This window comes from Lycium barbarum, chromosome 6 (genome assembly GCF_019175385.1).
Source record: "Lycium barbarum isolate Lr01 chromosome 6, ASM1917538v2, whole genome shotgun sequence".
Classification (NCBI taxonomy): domain Eukaryota; kingdom Viridiplantae; phylum Streptophyta; class Magnoliopsida; order Solanales; family Solanaceae; genus Lycium; species Lycium barbarum.
The window spans coordinates 2923022-2941253 of record NC_083342.1 but is presented as its reverse complement, the minus strand read 5'-3'; the positions used below and the strand labels follow the sequence as shown (position 1 = coordinate 2941253).

The following is an 18232-nucleotide window of genomic DNA, read 5'->3' as shown; positions in this document are numbered from 1 at the left end:
TTGGCTTGTCACATTCGAGATAAGCATGAAAAATGAGTCCCTTGCTAGCACTTGGGGTGTATTTCTAGTATTTAGTTGGTGAATGAAAATATACTCTAGAAAAAGATATAATAATGTCAGCAAATTAAAATGTGCTCTTGTGAAACTTTTGAGTATACTAGAAATTATAAATTTTAATTGAAGCGAGTAAAACATGAAGTTAAATGTTAAGATAGCTAGGTATAATGAAAATGACTTATGTTCATAAATAGAAAGTCATTTTCCTCTTTTGATTAAGAATATTTGTCATGAAAAATGACTTTCTTCCTATCAAATATAATTGAACAACTTTCTTATGAAAATTATTTTTCTATCAATAAGTGTCTGATGCATGCATCAAAGTAATAATTGCTACTAAAACATAATAAAACTCCAACCGAGTTTTCCTCGAAAATTCGTTTTCCAAAACGTTTTCAACCGACTCTTTATTGAAAATTCCAATTTTTTTAATAGTGAATATACTACTTTAACAAAGGAGCAAAGTGTCAGAATTTAGTCCATCAAAACTTAATGCTCTTCCACACACCACATAGTTTAACTAATAGACAACAATTATATTTGCATATTAATTTATGTATAATTTTATTGTAATTATGAAAATCATTGAAGTTTGATTTTTAACCAACTAAGTAACAGAGCATGCAGACAATTAAAGGAATTTTTTTTTCTATGTTTGGACAACCTATAAGACAACAACAAATACTAAAAATTAGATACAGTAGTAGTGCAAAGGAATAAAATTTGCCAGTCAATTTAATTTATTATAGCTGCCCCTTTCCTCTCATGTGCACTGTCTCAGGGTATGGAATTATATGAACTTTTAAGTACAACTCCTAAAATAGAAAATTAAAAAAGAGAAAGAAAAAGTTGAACTGGCTTGTTTGTCTCCCAAAGTCACTTTTCAGATACACCCTTTCTCAAAATATTTTTCTAGATTTTGCATCGTTTCCTAAATTACTACTTTACCTTTTAATAAGGATTTTAAAAAATGTAAACTTGCACAATACATTACTACACGTAACAATCAAGGGGGATTCAATAATTTTCATATATACATTTTTTTAAATATTATTTGTACCGTATAGTTTTTTTAACGAGAGGAACTCGATGAACCCTTCAACACACTTAGTGCCGCCATTAAAGTCAACCTCATTCAATTGGTTGAAAGAAAAACCTCGTTCAAGCTATAAACACTAACTACAAGTAACTATCTCAAACCTAACCACATAAATATTTGTCTAGATTAGGTGACGAGAGTAGTACTTAATGCTCCAGGCCTTAAAAAATAAGTAACAAAGATATCAAATACTCCCTCCGTCCCAATTTATATGAGGGTTAACATATTTGAGGAGTTAAACAGTTCTTTTTTTTCATTACAATTTTCTTTAATTCTTTTCATATATCGTGAATTATTAATTATGCAGACATATAGTAATTTTTATGTAATTTTCAAATATGTAAATTTTATTATAAAATACTCGAAGAATCTATATTTGAAATTGAGTCAAAAAAATTTATTTGACTCTCGAATAGACCATCCCTCGTATAAATTGGTACGGAGGGAGCAATACTCATTTATTTCCACTTTGAGATTGAGAAACATATCTCCAAACTTCATATGCTTTTTTATTTTTTGTTGGGTAAAAATTATGTATTATAATGCTAATCCCATAATATGTCTAGATGATTTGATCACAATTAAATAAATTTCTTGAATTGATGACAACATCGTACACACTTTTCACTTTTTAGTTTGAATAGATCACTCTCATGTGTAACGAGTTATTCATGTCGATTGTTGGTACAAAACTAAGCACATTTTAGAAGAAAATTTGCTCTTATTCTATCTAGAAGAAATGTCATTAAAATAGTTAAAGAAAATACAACGAATTTAGTAGTTTGCAAAGCCCTTGAATTTAGACTTTGAACAAGAATAACACGAGTTACATAACATTTCATACACTTTATGTGAAGTACATGAAGAAACAAGTTGAAACATTTGACCAAATTAGAAAGTACTAAAGTTCATGGACTAAATCCATTGTCAAAATATCACACTTGCACAAATCTAGATCTTACCGTCCAGCGTTCTATCAAGAATTTAGCATTAACACCAAACTATGTGAAAGTGGTTAATAAATGAGATAATAAATGTTAATAAATGAGATAATAAATAACTCCCTTCATTAATATTATCAACTAAACAGAGTGTTTGACCTTCCATCTCGTCGATTACTCATTATCTTTTTCTATTTGTTTTTGTAGTCAATTAATTCAGATTCGCATCAAAATCTCACTTTAACGGATAAATCGCTCCCCATCAAACACAACTTTATTATCAGAGATTGATTTTTGTGTTTCACCCATTATTTGCTATCCGCTTTAGGCCTTGACTAATTTAGATTTTAGCCAGAAAATTCAAATTTGGTGATAAGCTGCTCCTTATCAAAGATAACTCTATTCCTGGAATTCGATTTTTGTTTGTCACCTGGTATTCGCTTTTAGCCTCGAGCCTTCGACCAATTCAGATCCGCGCTGTAAAAATCCAACTTAACGGGCAAATCGCTCCTTATTGAAGATAATTCTATTCTCAAAATTTGAACGAGATATCTCACATTAAAAATCCCCCTCCCCCCACCCATATTTATTGGTTCCAACTTGTAAACTTATTTTTCCACACAACATTATAATTAATTAAACATATTCATAATTAAACTTTAAACATATTAAATGCCACCTTAGAAACCTTGAACAATGCCGCTATTCATTCTACTCCATTTACAACACAATGTGACCTTTCTGCAACTCTTTCTCTCTCTTCATTTTCCCTCTCCCTCTCTCTCTCTCTCTTCTCTGCAACTTCATGACCTTCATGATTTTTTTTTTCCTTGGGAAACAAAAAACTGAACCAAACCCCAATACTAAATTACTATTTTCTTGAACCATCACTAATTTATTAATTAGGTGTCAAAATTTATTCTTTCATTTCTTTAAGTTAAAACGAACTCTTAACAAACCAGTCTTCTTCAATACCTTGTTTTTCTTCATTTCCACATCATATCATCACCAAATTCGACAACCCCATTTTACCAAATTTCTAAAACAACCCTTTTATTTAAGGGTTTATATAGAACAAAAAAAATGGAACCAAAAAAACCAAGAAAAAACAGAGGTTTTTATGTTAGAATGAAGTTGTTAAATAACAACAGATATGGTAGAACAAATTTTTGTTACAGATATTTCAAATGGTTACTTTGGTTTTCACTTTCTTTTTATTTTTTTGCTTCATTTCTATTCAATCATAAACCTAATACTTCTTCTTTCATTTCTAATATTTCTAAAACAACCGTTCATCAATATTCTAAAAAAGCTTCACGTGCCCTTATTGAATCATCTATCAAACAAAATCACCATCAAGGTACATTTAATTTGCTCACATTAATGTTATTTTTTTAATTAATCTTCTATTTTTTTGCTGACATTTTTTTTTTTTGTTGGTGCAGATTTGTTGAATGGTTTAAAGATTTACGTTTATGAATTACCAACGAGGTACAATACAGATTGGCTATCAAATGACAGATGTAGTAACCATTTATTTGCATCTGAGGTGGCAATACATCAAGCTTTATTGAAAAATGATGATGTTAGAACATTTGATCCATATGAAGCTGATTTTTTCTTTGTACCAGTTTATGTTTCTTGCAATTTTAGCAAAGTTAATGGATTTCCAGCTATTGGCCATGCTCGTAAATTAATTTCTTCAGCTATTGAGCTTATTTCTATGGAATTTCCTTTTTGGAATCGAAGCTTAGGTGAAGATCATGTCTTTGTTGCTTCTCATGATTTTGGGTCTTGTTTTCACACATTGGTAAGTTCAATATTTGATTTTTTTTTCTTTTTTCCCAATGAAGTACTCCTCTGTTCCAATTTACGTGATACAGTTCGAATTTTACAAGTTAAATAAGAAAATCTTTTGACCGCGGTATTCGAATGTTTTTTAAATTGTTAGTTATTGAGACTTTGTACTTTCAATGAAGTTTTTAATATGTAAATTATTTTTTAAAAAATTTAAGAAACGATTGGCCATGAAAATCAAATATATTTCACTTTATTTGAAATTTTTGAAGTCGGAAGATGGAGTTGTGTTTGGTTATATTTTTTTTTCAAAAAGTATTTGTTTGTTTGAATGTAAAAATAATGTGAACACGTCTTTTGCTGTTTTTCAAATTCTAATAAAAATTTCAAGTTTCATTTGGAATTTTCATGATCAAAAGCTGATTTTCAAATGAAGTGAAATTTTTTTTTGGAAAAAAGTGAAGTTCTCATGGCCAAACAGGTCCTAAAGTTTGTATATCTGAATTTACTGTCAAAATAACAGAGTTTGATTTTCGAAATCCGAACGGTAATATATAAATTGGGACAGGAGTAAATTTTTCATTGAATGTTCTGTTAAGATTTTTGTTTTTTGGATAAAGTTTTGATTTTTATGGTTTTTTCTTTTTTTGTTTTTGTTTTTTGTAGGAGGATGTGGCTATGGCAGATGGAATACCTGAAATATTGAGAAATTCAATTATATTACAAACATTTGGTGTTAAATATGATCATCCATGTCAAAGAGCTGAACATATTGTGATTCCACCGTATGTTTCACCGGAAAGTGTACGGAAAACGCTTGCCACGTCAGATGTTAATGGTCGGCGTGATATTTATGCATTCTTTAGGGGTAAAATGGAAGTCCACCCTAAAAATGTCAGCGGGCGTTATTACAGCAAGTAAGTAGTTTCTTGGCTTCATACGTTGACAGGTCTTTAAATTTTGCTAATATTAAATGAAGTTTCATTTAGAAATTCGAATTAAAATTTGTTTGATTGATCATCTGAACATATAATAAATTATTCCGGTTAGACACTTTTGATTTTAGTTTTAGAAATTTTGTTGTCTTTTTTCAAGTGCTCTACAACAAAACAAACATACCTGGTATGATTCCACGAGTGGTTTGAGGAGGCTAGAGTTTAAGTAAACTTTACACTTGTTTTGGGAGATACAAAGATTATTTTTTATAAATTCTCATCCTAGATCATTAATCACCTAAGTTAATCATTTAAAATAAATTATCTCTGTTGATTATACTCATACGCCTCAATTAGCCACGCATTTTCTAATTGAGACTGAATGTACGAAGATGACATATTGAAGTATCTAATAAACATTTGAGAAGACACTCAAAAGTTAAATGTCTTACAGGAATATTTTATCATTTATTTAGGCGTTCGACTGAAACAATCAGTAATTTGAAGACAAATTTAAGAAATTGTCAACGTCATTTTTTTGTTCTCATTTATATTGAAAGGTCGAAAATGACCCTTTACCCATTTTTTCTTCTCCTTTCATTTTCAGGAAAGTCCGTACTGTTATATTAAAAAAATACGGAAATGATCGGAGATTCTACCTGAAACGTCACCGTTTTGCCGGTTACCAATCAGAGATATTACGTTCTACCTTTTGTTTATGTCCATTAGGGTGGGCCCCATGGAGTCCACGACTCGTGGAATCGGTCGTTTTAGGTTGCATACCGGTTATAATTGCTGATAAAATTGACCTCCCGTTTTCCTCCGCCGTACCATGGTCGGAGATATCGATCACGGTGGCGGAGAAAGACGTCGGAAAACTAGATTCTGTTCTTGAACACGTGACATCGACCAACTTAAGCATCATACAACAGAAGTTATGGGACCCTAGAATTACAAGGGCCCTTTTGTTTCATGATCGGACGGTGGAAGGTGATGCCACGTGGCAAGTGTTACATGCTTTGACAAAGAAGTTAAATAGGTCGTATCGAAGGTCAAGAGTTTCAAGCGAATGAGAAGCGGCCACGTGGATGGGATATATTTGCCAGCTAAGAAAAAGGCTTCTTTAAGCGACGTGGAAATGTGTAAATGTGGGAGACAGCTGTGGATGTATTGGACTGTTCTTTTGACAAGACAACTCTGTTTATTATGTTACTCTAAAAATGTATATAGAGTTAGGGAAAGTGGGGTCTACTAGAGTTGTTTGCTGAGGTGGCAGGATGTGATTGGAGGAGGAAGCGGCTTGGGGGTGGACAAGAGCTTATGTTGTACATGTGAGAAAGGAATATTAATTTTTTAATTGGTAATGGGGGAAATATGAAGAGACAGGAGAAAATATGCGCATGGTCTGAGTTGTGGATGCTTCTTGTTTTGCTGTAAAATTCCTTCATTATTTTCTTTGATTTTTTTTTTTCATTGTAGAAATGTTACTCAACATACAAAAGGAAGGAAGCAAAAAAGAAGATAATACTGTAAAATACGTTAATGTTCAAATTTAATGGGTTGATTTTTTTATTTTTTTTCATTTGATATTGTGTATTTGCTGTCATATTTCTCTTGATACCATGCTTTTTTCCTTGGTTTGCTGTCACGTCACTATTTTTTTCTTTTGAGCTGAGAGTATACCGAAAACAGTTACGGGTAGAAGGTAAAGGTAGGGGTAAGATTGCCTACATCTTGTCCTCCGATCACCATAGTCCACTCGAGGGACCACATCGGTCATGTTGTTATTGATATTGTGTATTTGCTATAGAGTTTGATTAATTTTAATTCACGTTAGAAGTTCACTTTGATAAGTAAAATGCTTCCTACTAAAACAATCTCACTTTGAGAGCAGAATGCTTTCTATTTTAGGCGACTAAAATCCTAATACCCGAATTTGTAATGCAGACAGAAAATTATATAATGGTATTCTAAATAGTACTAGAGTGTCATGCCTAGAAATTTGAACTCGTGACTTAAGACAAATTTTAAATCACATTTTTGCACGAGAATATTTTCTTATGTCTAGAGTATTCAACAAATCGCTACCGCCTGTTTGGATTGGCTTATTTTAGGTGGTCAGAATAAATTTTAAGCATTTTGAAGAGTATTTGTGTAAAATAAAAAAGTGCTCTTAAGCACTTATTTTTAAGCTAAAACAACAAAAATAAAACAAAAGTTATAAGCCTCTCGGGCACCTACTCTAATATATTTGATACAGTTTTTGTCTGTCTTCGAAATGGTATGTTTATGTATTTAGAAATTTTTGTAAAAATAACTATTTTATTTTTAATGAAATGATTTATAGCTGTAAAATTATTTATGACTTGTTTACACCCTACTTTTTTTTTTTTTGATGAAAACTAGCCTATTAAAGTGTAACAATTTTATTTTCCGACGAAAAGAATTCAATTAAACTTCTTCAACTTCCTTCACTGCTCGAATCCTAGAGATTTGATTAAATGCTGGATGGACTGGACTACTCAAAATTTGAGATATTTTTGTATTCAATTACTGACAGTTGAAGGAAAAAAGAATTGTTGAAGTGGGTGAAACAATGAATGAGAGATTTAATTTAGTGAAGAACATGGATGGGAGGAGGGAGAAAGGAGAAGGGAATACATTATTTATCCAAAATCATGAAGTGTGTGTGAGAGAGAGATAACAGCAAGGAGACAGCAAGGATGTGTCAGAAACTTTAATGTTTGCGTATTTTAATGGTGGTAGAAAATTAAACGTTAGAGGAAGACAGTAAGTTGTATATTTCAATTATTGAGTGCCGTGGTCACGGGTTGTATGACTGAAACCAAACAATAACACTGACCTAACGTAAATTTTTAGTCCCAACCAAGTTCTCTGTTTTTAAAAGGCTGTTCTTTTTGGACCCTTTTGGGTTCCATATTTGTCTCCTACTCTATCTTTTTTTTATTTACCCCACATCTTTTTTAGGGTTTGAACTTTTAACCATTAGCCCTTTGCAAGAGGAGATGAATTTGAGGGTAATGATAAAGTTATTTTTACATTAGTAATTTATAAGTCCTGGCTTTGATTTGCACGCAATTAGCTACTGATACTTTGTTGGTTGTATATTAGTAGGGTTACTTTTGAAGTGATATAGGCATAACCAGTGGCGGAGCCACATGCATTCAAGGGGTATCGAAATACGTAAAAAAATTTTTTTTATGGATATATACTATGTGTTGAACTTCCTTAATTTCATCATATATTTTTTTTATATATTTTAACACTCTTTAGTAAAAATCTTAATTCCGCCACTGAGCATAATTGAGTGACTGTGTTGTTACAAAGTAAAAAAAAAATGACTTTATTAAATGTAATTCTCAGTAGTTGGGGACCTTCTGAGTAACGAACTAAAGCTTCATGTTTCCGTGTGACTTATAGTCACGACTTTGAGCCGCGTAGAATAACCGCTAATATATACTTGCATCGGGATAACTCTTTCTCAGACCTTGTGTGCATGAGCAAATTAACGCTTCGTACACCAGACTGCTTTATTTAACCATTTGTGATAACTTGACCTTTATCTTTGTAAAAAATTTGTCATTCAATTATCGTTTAAACTTCTGCAAATGTGCATAGTGTTGGTTATCAGGGGTGGAGGCAAATATATAGCTGCGATCATCTGAACTCAATATTTTAGACGCACAAATAAAATTATGTGTAAAAATCTATTAAGAGTGCAATAAATAGTAGTTGAACTCATAATTTTAGAAGTACAATATGTTCGTTACTAAAAACTTTAAAGGTTGAACTCCTAAAACTTAAATACCATTCAATTTGGTTCCGTTGGTTATTTCGTTTTGCTATGGTAGGGGTTTTCAAATGTTCATATAATGCTAAAATTTGATTGCATTTACAATTTCAAAAAGTTCAAACAGACATTCGCAACTTAAAGAGTGTTGGGATGAAAATGATGGTTGTATCATTGTCGAAGTCTTCTGGTAAACTAATGATCTGAATTGCTTCAAATGGATATCTAGGACGAGAATTTTGGACCATCATTCATTGAAGTTATAGCTCCTTTCTAACTATTTTTTATTCTTCGGCTAGACGGTTAATGTATGTCAATTTAGCAAATTAATGTCTTATGTCTCTCAATCATACCACTAAAAGTTGTTTAGAGTGAAACTGAATATGCCGAGTTTGGTTGCTTGCCCGTGGTGTAATCCGATAGGATGAAATGGACATTTCTATCTCAAATGTTATCAAGTGTCCGAAACAAAATATTCCCCATTTACGTAGTATAAAATGCATAATTTTATAGGAGTATATATTTTAACAGAAACTGAACTTTTTTCTATAAGGATTATTTTCGCATAGTTAGATTGAAAAAAGAAAGGAAAAAAAAAAGGTTGAGCCCTTCATATAAATAGTAATATATAGATATGTAGACTGTCATCAAGCATCATCCGACCTTAGCTCAGTTGGTAGAGCGGAGGACTGTAGTTGTTGCTGAAATCCTTAGGTCACTGGTTCGAATCCGGTAGGTCGGATTACACTTTTTTTTTATTTTTTAAAAAGAAATCCTCTTTTTTTTCTTGATAGCAATTTATACATGATTTCAAAAGGATAAAGTCAGAACTCAAAAAAATCTTCTTATATAGTTTGTGTAAAAAAAAAAAAAAAAAAAAGATAACTTTTCACATTTAGTAAGTTTTAAGTCCGACATTCCTTCCCTTATAGAAATAACATGACATGATTAAAATCACAAGATTCGTTGGGTTACTTCTATTTTTTATGTTTTCATAACATACTTATAATTTCAATAGGGGACAATTGATATGTAATATCAGTTTATTATTCAGAACTAAATAATCACAAAATTCAAAAATCTTCTTTACATTCTTAACTTTTCCGCAATCAAATTAATAAGCCACGTAAAATTAAACAGAGGAAGTAATATTTAATATTATGTGCATTGACAATATAAACAACTTTTATAAGAACGCATCTATTTTTACTAACAAATTACAGTAAGTTACTTTATTTTGAGGAAATGAGATCTCTGATCCTCTTACAATTTGAATAGAAGAAAATAACATTTCCAGATCATTTATGTGTTATTTTCTAGATCTCCTATGTGTAAAAATTAAAGATAAATTTCTTGTAAAAAAGTCATAAAACTAAAAACATTTTGTAATGGCCTACTACATATTTGACCTAACAATTACCTATTATTGTAGATTATTACAATCTACAGTTGCAAATTAGAGGAAATAAGATCTCTTGGTCTCTTACAAATTGAATAGAAAAAAATAACTTTTCAAATCTCTTGTAAAAGGGTCATAAAACTAAAAAAATGTTTATAAAGGGCCAAATAACTATTTAGAGGAAATAATAGTGTTTTTTTTTGCACAGATTTCCCTTCAAAGGCAATGATCTTTAATTTTCGCCCTTATCGAAGATATCCCGAGGTTCTGGGTTCGACACAGCTCAGTAAAAAAAAAAAAAAAAACAATTTCGCAAGCTAAGGCTTGGCGAAAATTCTGTTTTAAGGCAAAAGTTTGCCTTGTGAAATTTTACAAGACAAATTTGTTTTTACTAAGCCGGAATTAGAACCCAAAACCTTAGAGTATTTTAGGCGAAGGGCAAAAATTAAAAAACACCTCCCCCGGCCGCCCCCCCGAATAAGAACAATCTTGCAAATTGCCCTGTTCTAGGACTCTGGGCTGCGTTAAAATAGGCCCAAAACTTGAGAGCAGAGTTTAAAGCCCAAATTTCCCTCTCAATAAACCCGTTTTTTTTCTTGTTCTAATTTTTTAGGGTAAAGATTGAATAGAGTGAAGAATTTTGGGGGGAAAAGCCATGGATAAAGAGAAATTGGAACAATTGAAGGTTGAAATGCAACAATGGTTACATGCAGCTGAAGAATTCATCAATCAGATACCTCCTGTTCAACTTTATACTGCTATTGGAGTTGTATTATTCACTCTCCTTTTATTGTTAATCAGTAAGTTCTTGAAATAGTCCATTAGGGTTTAAAGATTACATTTTTTTTTATTATTTCTTGCTTGGGTCTCATGGGTGTCTGTTAAATCTAAGGTTTCTTCATAGGTTAATAGCACTTTTGGTCCCTCGATTATTGACTAAAATTACGATGAAGCCAAAGGGGGTTTAACGTCTATTATATATACACAAAAAATAATTTTAACCTTGTATATACAGTGTAATTTTTTGCCTAAGGGGGTTCGACCCCTTGAACCCTACCTAGCTCCGCCCTTGCGAGTAAGCACATTTAACCTTTAATTACTTGAAATGTGAACTTTTGATCCCTTTGCTAGTGAATAATCACAGAGTTTATGGAGTATTGATTGTTCAACCATTTAATTACCGATGTGTTATTATTAAAGTTGTATTTTTGCTCCATATTTAAGGGTAATGTACAAATTATCTAAATATAATATATTTTCTACGTAAAGGGACTAAAATCACACATTTTAGTTAATCGAAGGTTATACGTGCTTAGTCGAATATCACAAGGATTGAAATCAGAAATTACCCATAATTGATGGACCAAACATGCTATTACCCCTTTCTTCATTTAGCATTGTGACTTGTTTAGATTGGAAGAGAGTGGGATTGCTAAAGAACTTTACATTTCTTTGTTGGCTTGCAAAATGTTGATTGCATAACTCATTCAGCACATCTTAATCAAGTACAAAAACAAAGCTTTGTTCTGTAAGTTAATCGCCCCTCAATCCCAATTTCGTTTGGATCAGTTATATGAATATTCTGTTAACATTGAGGAATCATCATAGCTTCCTTATTTTTCGGAAAATAGTTTGCTTTTGTTTTGCTAGCCATCATCCTACCGTACTCTCGTCTTTTACTAAACAACGGTTTCGATAGCTGATTTAGGACTTAGTTTTTCATTACCTGTATATAAGTAAGTGGTAATTGATTGAATCGTTCAGCGTATTGCCTAGTAGTCGATGAAGTGGGTTGAGAATCATGAGGTCTCAGGTTCAAATCCCAGCAGAGAAAAAAGTAGTAGGTTATTTCTTCCAATTTATCCTAGCCTTGGTGGACAGAGTTACCTGGTTCCTGTTGCTGGTGTGAGGTGGCAGGTATTCCGTGGAATTAGTCGAGGTGCACGCAGGCTGGCCAGGACACACGGCTTAAAAAAAAAAGAAAAAAAAAAGGAGTATCTTACTGATTATGTTATTGGTGGAAGTCATAATTATCAATAAGAATATTTTAATTAAAATAACAACAATAACTATGTATCGATTCCAAACAAGTTGCGATCTGATATATGAAATCTTAATATTCATGTTGCTCCTTTTGAGATCTTTTCATTGCAATTTTCTGTAAGACAACTAAAAATAAAAGAGTATCAGAAGTTTTCTTTTTTCTACTGGCATATACATCTCTAGCAGGACTGAAAAGCTCCTACAAAGCAATGGATCTAAATTAAACGTTGTAACGTGATTAAAACTTAATCGTAAATAATTGCTGTTACCAGTATTAATCTTTTTCTTTTATCACCCTATTTTTTCACTAAGCCTGGAGGGATTCAAAAGATTGTAGGTTTTTGGAGACTACTTCCTTCCATGTGATTTTCGTGTTGACACGTCCCCTTTTAACACCTTCACTTTCCAAGATTTCACACCCATGGTCAGGTGTTTAAGAGGTCGATTTAGGACATAATCGGACCATCTCAATTGACGTGTTCTCGTTATCCTTTGCGTGTGCTAATTGCCCGTTCTGCTTAGTATGTCATTTTTAATCTTGTTTAGTTTCGTTTGACCATGCATCCATCTTATCATATGGATCTTTGCGACACTCGTCTTGTGAATATGTTGGACTTTAGAGGCCTATGCGTTCACTCCTATATAATATTTAAGGTCTCACAACTGTTTTATTAGAACTTTGCTTTCATTTCCGTACATACCCTGATAACGTAATACTCAGGTAGCACTTTTCTACTTTAACCATCCTATTTTGGATATATGTGTAATATCTTCATCTATCATATACATCCCAAGAAAATTATAAAAAGAGTAGAATATCAGAAACCCAAATATTATAATAATGGAGAATATCAGAAACCCAAGGTTTATAGAACTTCCCATATCTCATGTAGCTTAAAACTCCGCCATGAAGAGTCCTCTTTTATATCTCTAGTAACATAATTCAATAAGCGGTTTCGTCTCTCATTTTTACGCATGGTATTAGAGTTTATTACTTACCAGCGAGCAGCCTTACGCCGTCTGTCTGCCAAAAAAATTTTCCTTCTCTTGACGAGTGCATTATTCTTGTTTGTTTTTGGTGATCATTCAAGGGTGTGTTTTTGGTGATCAATTAAGTGATAACCATCTTTTCTAGCATTCTTCCGACAATTTTTCAAACATTACCCAAAAATTCTTCTTTTCTTCTAGATCTCTATGATATTACCGTCTCAACAATTTTGATAGAATTTTAAGCAGCTTTTCCTACGGGTGAGTGACCTTAAGCTGCCTGTTTGGTTAAAGTTTCTTCTTGCTTTCATTAGTAAAATATGAAGCAAAGTATGACTATTATAAATTACTGTTCTCTTTCGGTGACTGTTCTAGACGCACTGGTCTTACTTCTAATGATCATTCTAGTGTTGTCATTATGCTGTTTTTCGTAATTGCTCCAGCTGCACTTCTTTTCGTGATCATTCCTGTTGGCTGTATCTTTTGGACGCATTTCCAATCGTTCTTACGAAGTTCCCAAGCAAAAAAAAAAGGAAAAAAAACATTTTTTCCCTTCATGAAGTGTCTAAGTTGAATCCCTCCTCTAAATATTGAATTTCCGTCACCGTACACAAAAACACTTTTTTTCTTTTTCCTCATAGTGTCAGAGTTTAGGCATGGAGTCATTTGTTTGAAGATTTAATTTCCAGTAAAGTTCTTCTCTTTTCTTTTTTCTCAAAAAACAAGAGAAAATAATAGAATCGGGATCTCATTATTGAGTCCTCTGCATATTGTTTTTTTGGTCATCAGTCCAGAAATGCAAGGTAAGACTGTGTACAATAGACCCTTGTGGTCCGGCCCTTCCCCGGACCCCGCGCATAGCGGGAGCTTAGTGCACCGGGCTGCCCTTTAGTCCAAGAAAGTATTTCCCCCACTTCCTTTTTATCAGTAATTTTATAGGTAATGGAAAAATCTTTCATATAAAAGCAATATACCAAAAGTAGAGAATCTGCAACATAATATGACCAAAGACGCAACACAATCTTCTCTACAAATTAGAACTTCATGGGAGCACCAAAAAGAAGCTAGAAACGAGAGGATATTCCTCAGATGTACATATACATTCTCTGTCCCATAAAAGGTTCTCCTGTTTCTTTTCTTCCAAAGGACCCACATGAGCACTAGTGGGGCAGCATCTCAGGCTCTCCGATTTCTCCTTCTTAGAATCCTTCTTTTCATTGAAATTCCAAAGCTTTTTATGTCATGCTTCAGCAACCAATTCAAGCTATTGCTGATGATGATCTGGACATATATATCAGTGTATCTATTTCGAATGACTGAAAACAGATTCTTTTCCATATATGCGGCAAGAAACACTTTCTTTGTATGTGCTGGATGATTTTTCAGCAGAAACAAATTCCTCCCCACTTTTCTTCTGGATGATTTTTCAATATTATGTTGATTTTATTCACTTGTCTGCTTAATGCTCCACTTTTCTCAAGTTGTTTCTCTACTTTGGGTTTTAGGGGTGTTTTAAAATCCAAAGGAAATGAATAATTATGTGTAATGTTCTTAGTGATTATGTTTTTGTTCAAAGTCCAGAAAATCATTAAGAAATTATATGAAGTATTCTTAATGAGTATGTCATAATACTTAAAAACTAACTATAATCATATTTCGTGAAATTTCAAAGCTCTTATATAAAAATCAGAACCAAATTTTATAAGAGTCTTTCTTCTCTTATTTTCTCTACGGAAGGACTAGTAACTTTTATTTGACAAGTGAATTTCATTCGTCTATGGATGTGCCGCTGAGTGCATTAGTTTGATGAAATATCCAAAAGTGGCAGCTTTTGTGGCTATAAGCTGCTGCTCAGAATAGTTCACAATGAATATATTTCTAGAGTGCAGGGATCGAAACGACCTGATAGTTATGACAAAGACTGTACCTAACATAATTATGCCTAGTCCGGTTGCTTCCAAGGGGGACAAAGTAAAATGTGTTAGGCTCAGTTGGCTCTTTCTATCACTTATCTCAAGACTCATTTTTTGAGTGTGTTGCTAATCCGGGTTGCAGGACAGGTTCTCAAGGAGGGACTCAAAGTTTAGTCTTTCTTTGTCTTGTTTTCTCCTCTTTGATGCCACATTTTTGTAATTTCTATTTCACACATTTGTTTACTATGATGAGACTCAGTGAATGGTTTCATGTATTAGTTTTAGATGTTTGCTCATCCATTTTGAATTTCTTTGAAGGCTGAAATTTGAAGAATTTCCTTTATTTACTTCTCCACCTGCAGTTCGCTTGTTCAAGCGTACAGCATCTAACACCATTGTACTCACTGGGCTTAGTGGAAGTGGCAAAACATATCTTTTTTACCAGGTAACACTTTGACACAAGTCCTGTCATAATCTTTTCAGAGTTCATCTAATTGTTCTGATTTCATTGTGCTGGCATATATCCAGCTTAAAGATGGTTCAGCCCATCAGGGTACCGTGACGTCAATGGAACCAAATGAAGACAGTTTTGTACTACACTCTGAGAAAGACAAGGTAATGAATGCTGTCTTCTCTTTTTTTTCCCCTTTTCTGCCCTATAACCCATACCTAATGCGTAAGAAACCAGAAGAAAAAGCTATATGTCATCGTCTTTCATTTGTTGAAATGGGAAGTGTGTTTATGTTGCTTATTTTCTTATGTCGGTATTATTTTTCTCACACATTCGCCCCCCCCCCCCCCCCCCCCCCCACCACCACCACCACCACCAAACAAAAAGAACAAGGGCAAAACTTCCCCATTTCGAATAGTTCATTTTCCCTTGTTTCGGGGCAACCGTTAGTAGGAAGGGTATTTTTGAGCTACTTGGCTAGTTGGAGCCAAAAGCGTAACGGCAAGGACCTTTTTAGCAAAAACAAATCATAACAGAGGGTAAATCTGACCTATTTCGATTAGTTCAGGAGTATTTTTGGCTCTTTTCCCTATTTTTTTTTTGGTTATCGATTTACTGAAGTCCTTTATCCGTGAATGGGATTTCACATCTCATACTTGGACTTGTTTTGGTTTTTGCTGCAGAAAGGGAAATTGAAGCCTGTTCACGTTGTTGATGTCCCAGGGCACTCTCGTCTTCGGCCGAAATTAGATGAGTTCCTGCCTCAAGCAGCTGGTGTTGTGTTTGTGGTGGATTCTGTGGAATTTTTACCCAACTGCCGTCCTGCTTCAGAGTACTGATTGTTTCCTGCTTATATTACTTCACATTGGCAGTTGTTAATTTGATTGGATATTTGACAACTGAATTTTATATCTCATCATCCCTCTTGCATGCAGATACTTATATGAGATCTTGACAAAGGCAAGTGTAGTCAAGAGAAAAGTTCCAGTACTCCTCCTATGCAACAAGGTTGATAAAATAACCGCACATACAGCAGAATTCATCAGAAAACAGCTGGAAAAAGAAATGTAAGAGTACATTATGCATGGCATTTATTTTTGGAACAAACACCAATTTGCCTTTTGTACATGAAGAAAACACTATCTCCTCGGAAAGCCTATATATATTATGTGCATGTGAAGCATAGCATAACACTGATCCGAACACATAAAAAAGCACCACTGCCTTCTGAAGAGTTGGAACCTAATTTTTCCACCGTGAAAATACTGTTGCTTGCTTTATTCTTCTCTTCTTTTGTTGATATTATATCATTAATTCAGCAACAAGCTTGTAGATAGAGAATCTTCCGAAATATGAAATTTTGTTGCATGCTTTATTTGCGAATCGGTTGATTAGGTCACTGAATTATAACCACTGCAAAACCTTACAGGTTGAAGTGCTATTTCTGGTGTTCTGTTTTATAACTTGTTGACTTTCTTATTGATCCAGCGACAAGCTTCGTACATCAAGAACTGCAGTATCTGATGCAGATATCTCTAACGAATATACGCTTGGTGTACCTGGAGAACCATTTGCTTTTTCTCAGTGCCATAACAGAGTAATTGTTGCTGAAGCTTCTGGTTTGACCGGTGAAATTTCGCAGCTGGAGAAGTTCATTAGGGAGAATGTCAAACCTTGATATAGGTTTCAAGCAAACTGGTGCCCGGTTTTAAATCCCTTTATCTTCTTTTTTTGGTCCGGGAAGCTCATTATACTATCAAAAGATGGAGAAGAAACATCAACTTGGAAAAACATATTCAAAGTAGGGATAAGAGTTTGGAGAGTTTTCTTCATCTTTCAATATTAATCCACCTAAACATTATGTTTGTTGTGCCTAGAATATCTTATCATTGGATTTGATTATTTTAATTTTAAGACAAAGGACTTTCCTGTGCATGATTTTTCTTCATTTAATTTCTTTTCCTTCATGTTTTGCTAGAGTTAGCATCAAACATGTCAACATTGAAGAGTTTTTCACCCTTATGTTTCTGATATGTGAACTGTTGAAAGCGTCGAATAGCACACTTTTTGTTATAATCGAGAAAAATCATTGCATACTAGTAACACACAGTTCAAAACTCTGTGGATAATGGGTCTCAAAATAGTGCATCAACTCTGCAAACATTTATGCTTCCGCGATATATTGTATTGATGAGCAATTTGTGAAGATAATATTTAATGACAATTGCATACTTCTCATATCTTGTTAATGTTACTTATGAGATCCTTTTACCAAGATTTGACTATTCAAGTGCCTGTTTGTTTAGGAAATAGGCTTTCTCAGGCCTATCCAGAAGTAGTCTGAAATTCCGTCTACAGAAGGTCTAATTCTGAGCCGAAGCTCTATTTATTGCCCTACTCCCTTTCCTGACCAAAGTCACTAAGGCTATTTCACTTTAAAAATAATAAAAAAATTGTTAACCACGATTAGCATTTGACTATTGTACAATTTCCCTCCTGTCAATCATAATTGTATTTGAAAAAGCTCTACTTTAAGAGCAAACTTCCAAAAGACACATATCTCATCTTTTTTAGTCAACAATTGCGTTAGCGTGTACCTATTCACTAGCACATGATTATACAGTCTGTCAGGTATCCGTTTTGAGGTTCGATTAATCTAAATTTACACTGCATAAAGCCCTATTAAAGGAAGAAGCACTCATGTCAGTTTTTTTTTTGTTTTTTTTTTTCATTTTCAAACCTCGAACCAAAAACCTCCCCTTAGGAATTTGAGGAATTCTATCCATCAGAAACAAAATA

The 18232-nt window shown here is 33.3% G+C and overlaps 2 protein-coding genes and 1 non-coding gene across 3 annotated transcripts; all 3 read left to right on the top strand.

Annotated features, from left to right (window-relative positions):
- The first annotated feature begins 2783 nt into the window (after nt 1-2783).
- LOC132600470 (probable glucuronoxylan glucuronosyltransferase IRX7) lies at nt 2784-6411 on the top strand. Its single transcript, XM_060313663.1, has 4 exons — nt 2784-3457; nt 3543-3907; nt 4561-4811; nt 5437-6411. Exons 1-4 carry the CDS (start codon nt 3181-3183, stop codon nt 5900-5902), a joined length of 1359 nt encoding a protein of 452 aa, XP_060169646.1. The 5' UTR covers nt 2784-3180; the 3' UTR covers nt 5903-6411.
- A 2887-nt stretch (nt 6412-9298) lies between these two features.
- TRNAY-GUA (transfer RNA tyrosine (anticodon GUA)) lies at nt 9299-9382 on the top strand. The gene is given in 2 exon segments: nt 9299-9335; nt 9347-9382. It is a non-coding gene; the product is annotated as a tRNA-Tyr (tRNA).
- A 1244-nt stretch (nt 9383-10626) lies between these two features.
- On the top strand, nt 10627-17368 carry LOC132600468 (uncharacterized). Its single transcript, XM_060313662.1, has 6 exons — nt 10627-10839; nt 15345-15427; nt 15511-15597; nt 16117-16265; nt 16369-16500; nt 16922-17368. The coding sequence occupies exons 1-6, from the start codon at nt 10695-10697 to the stop codon at nt 17109-17111; spliced, it is 786 nt and encodes a 261-aa protein (XP_060169645.1). The 5' UTR covers nt 10627-10694; the 3' UTR covers nt 17112-17368.
- The last annotated feature ends 864 nt before the right edge of the window (nt 17369-18232 follow it).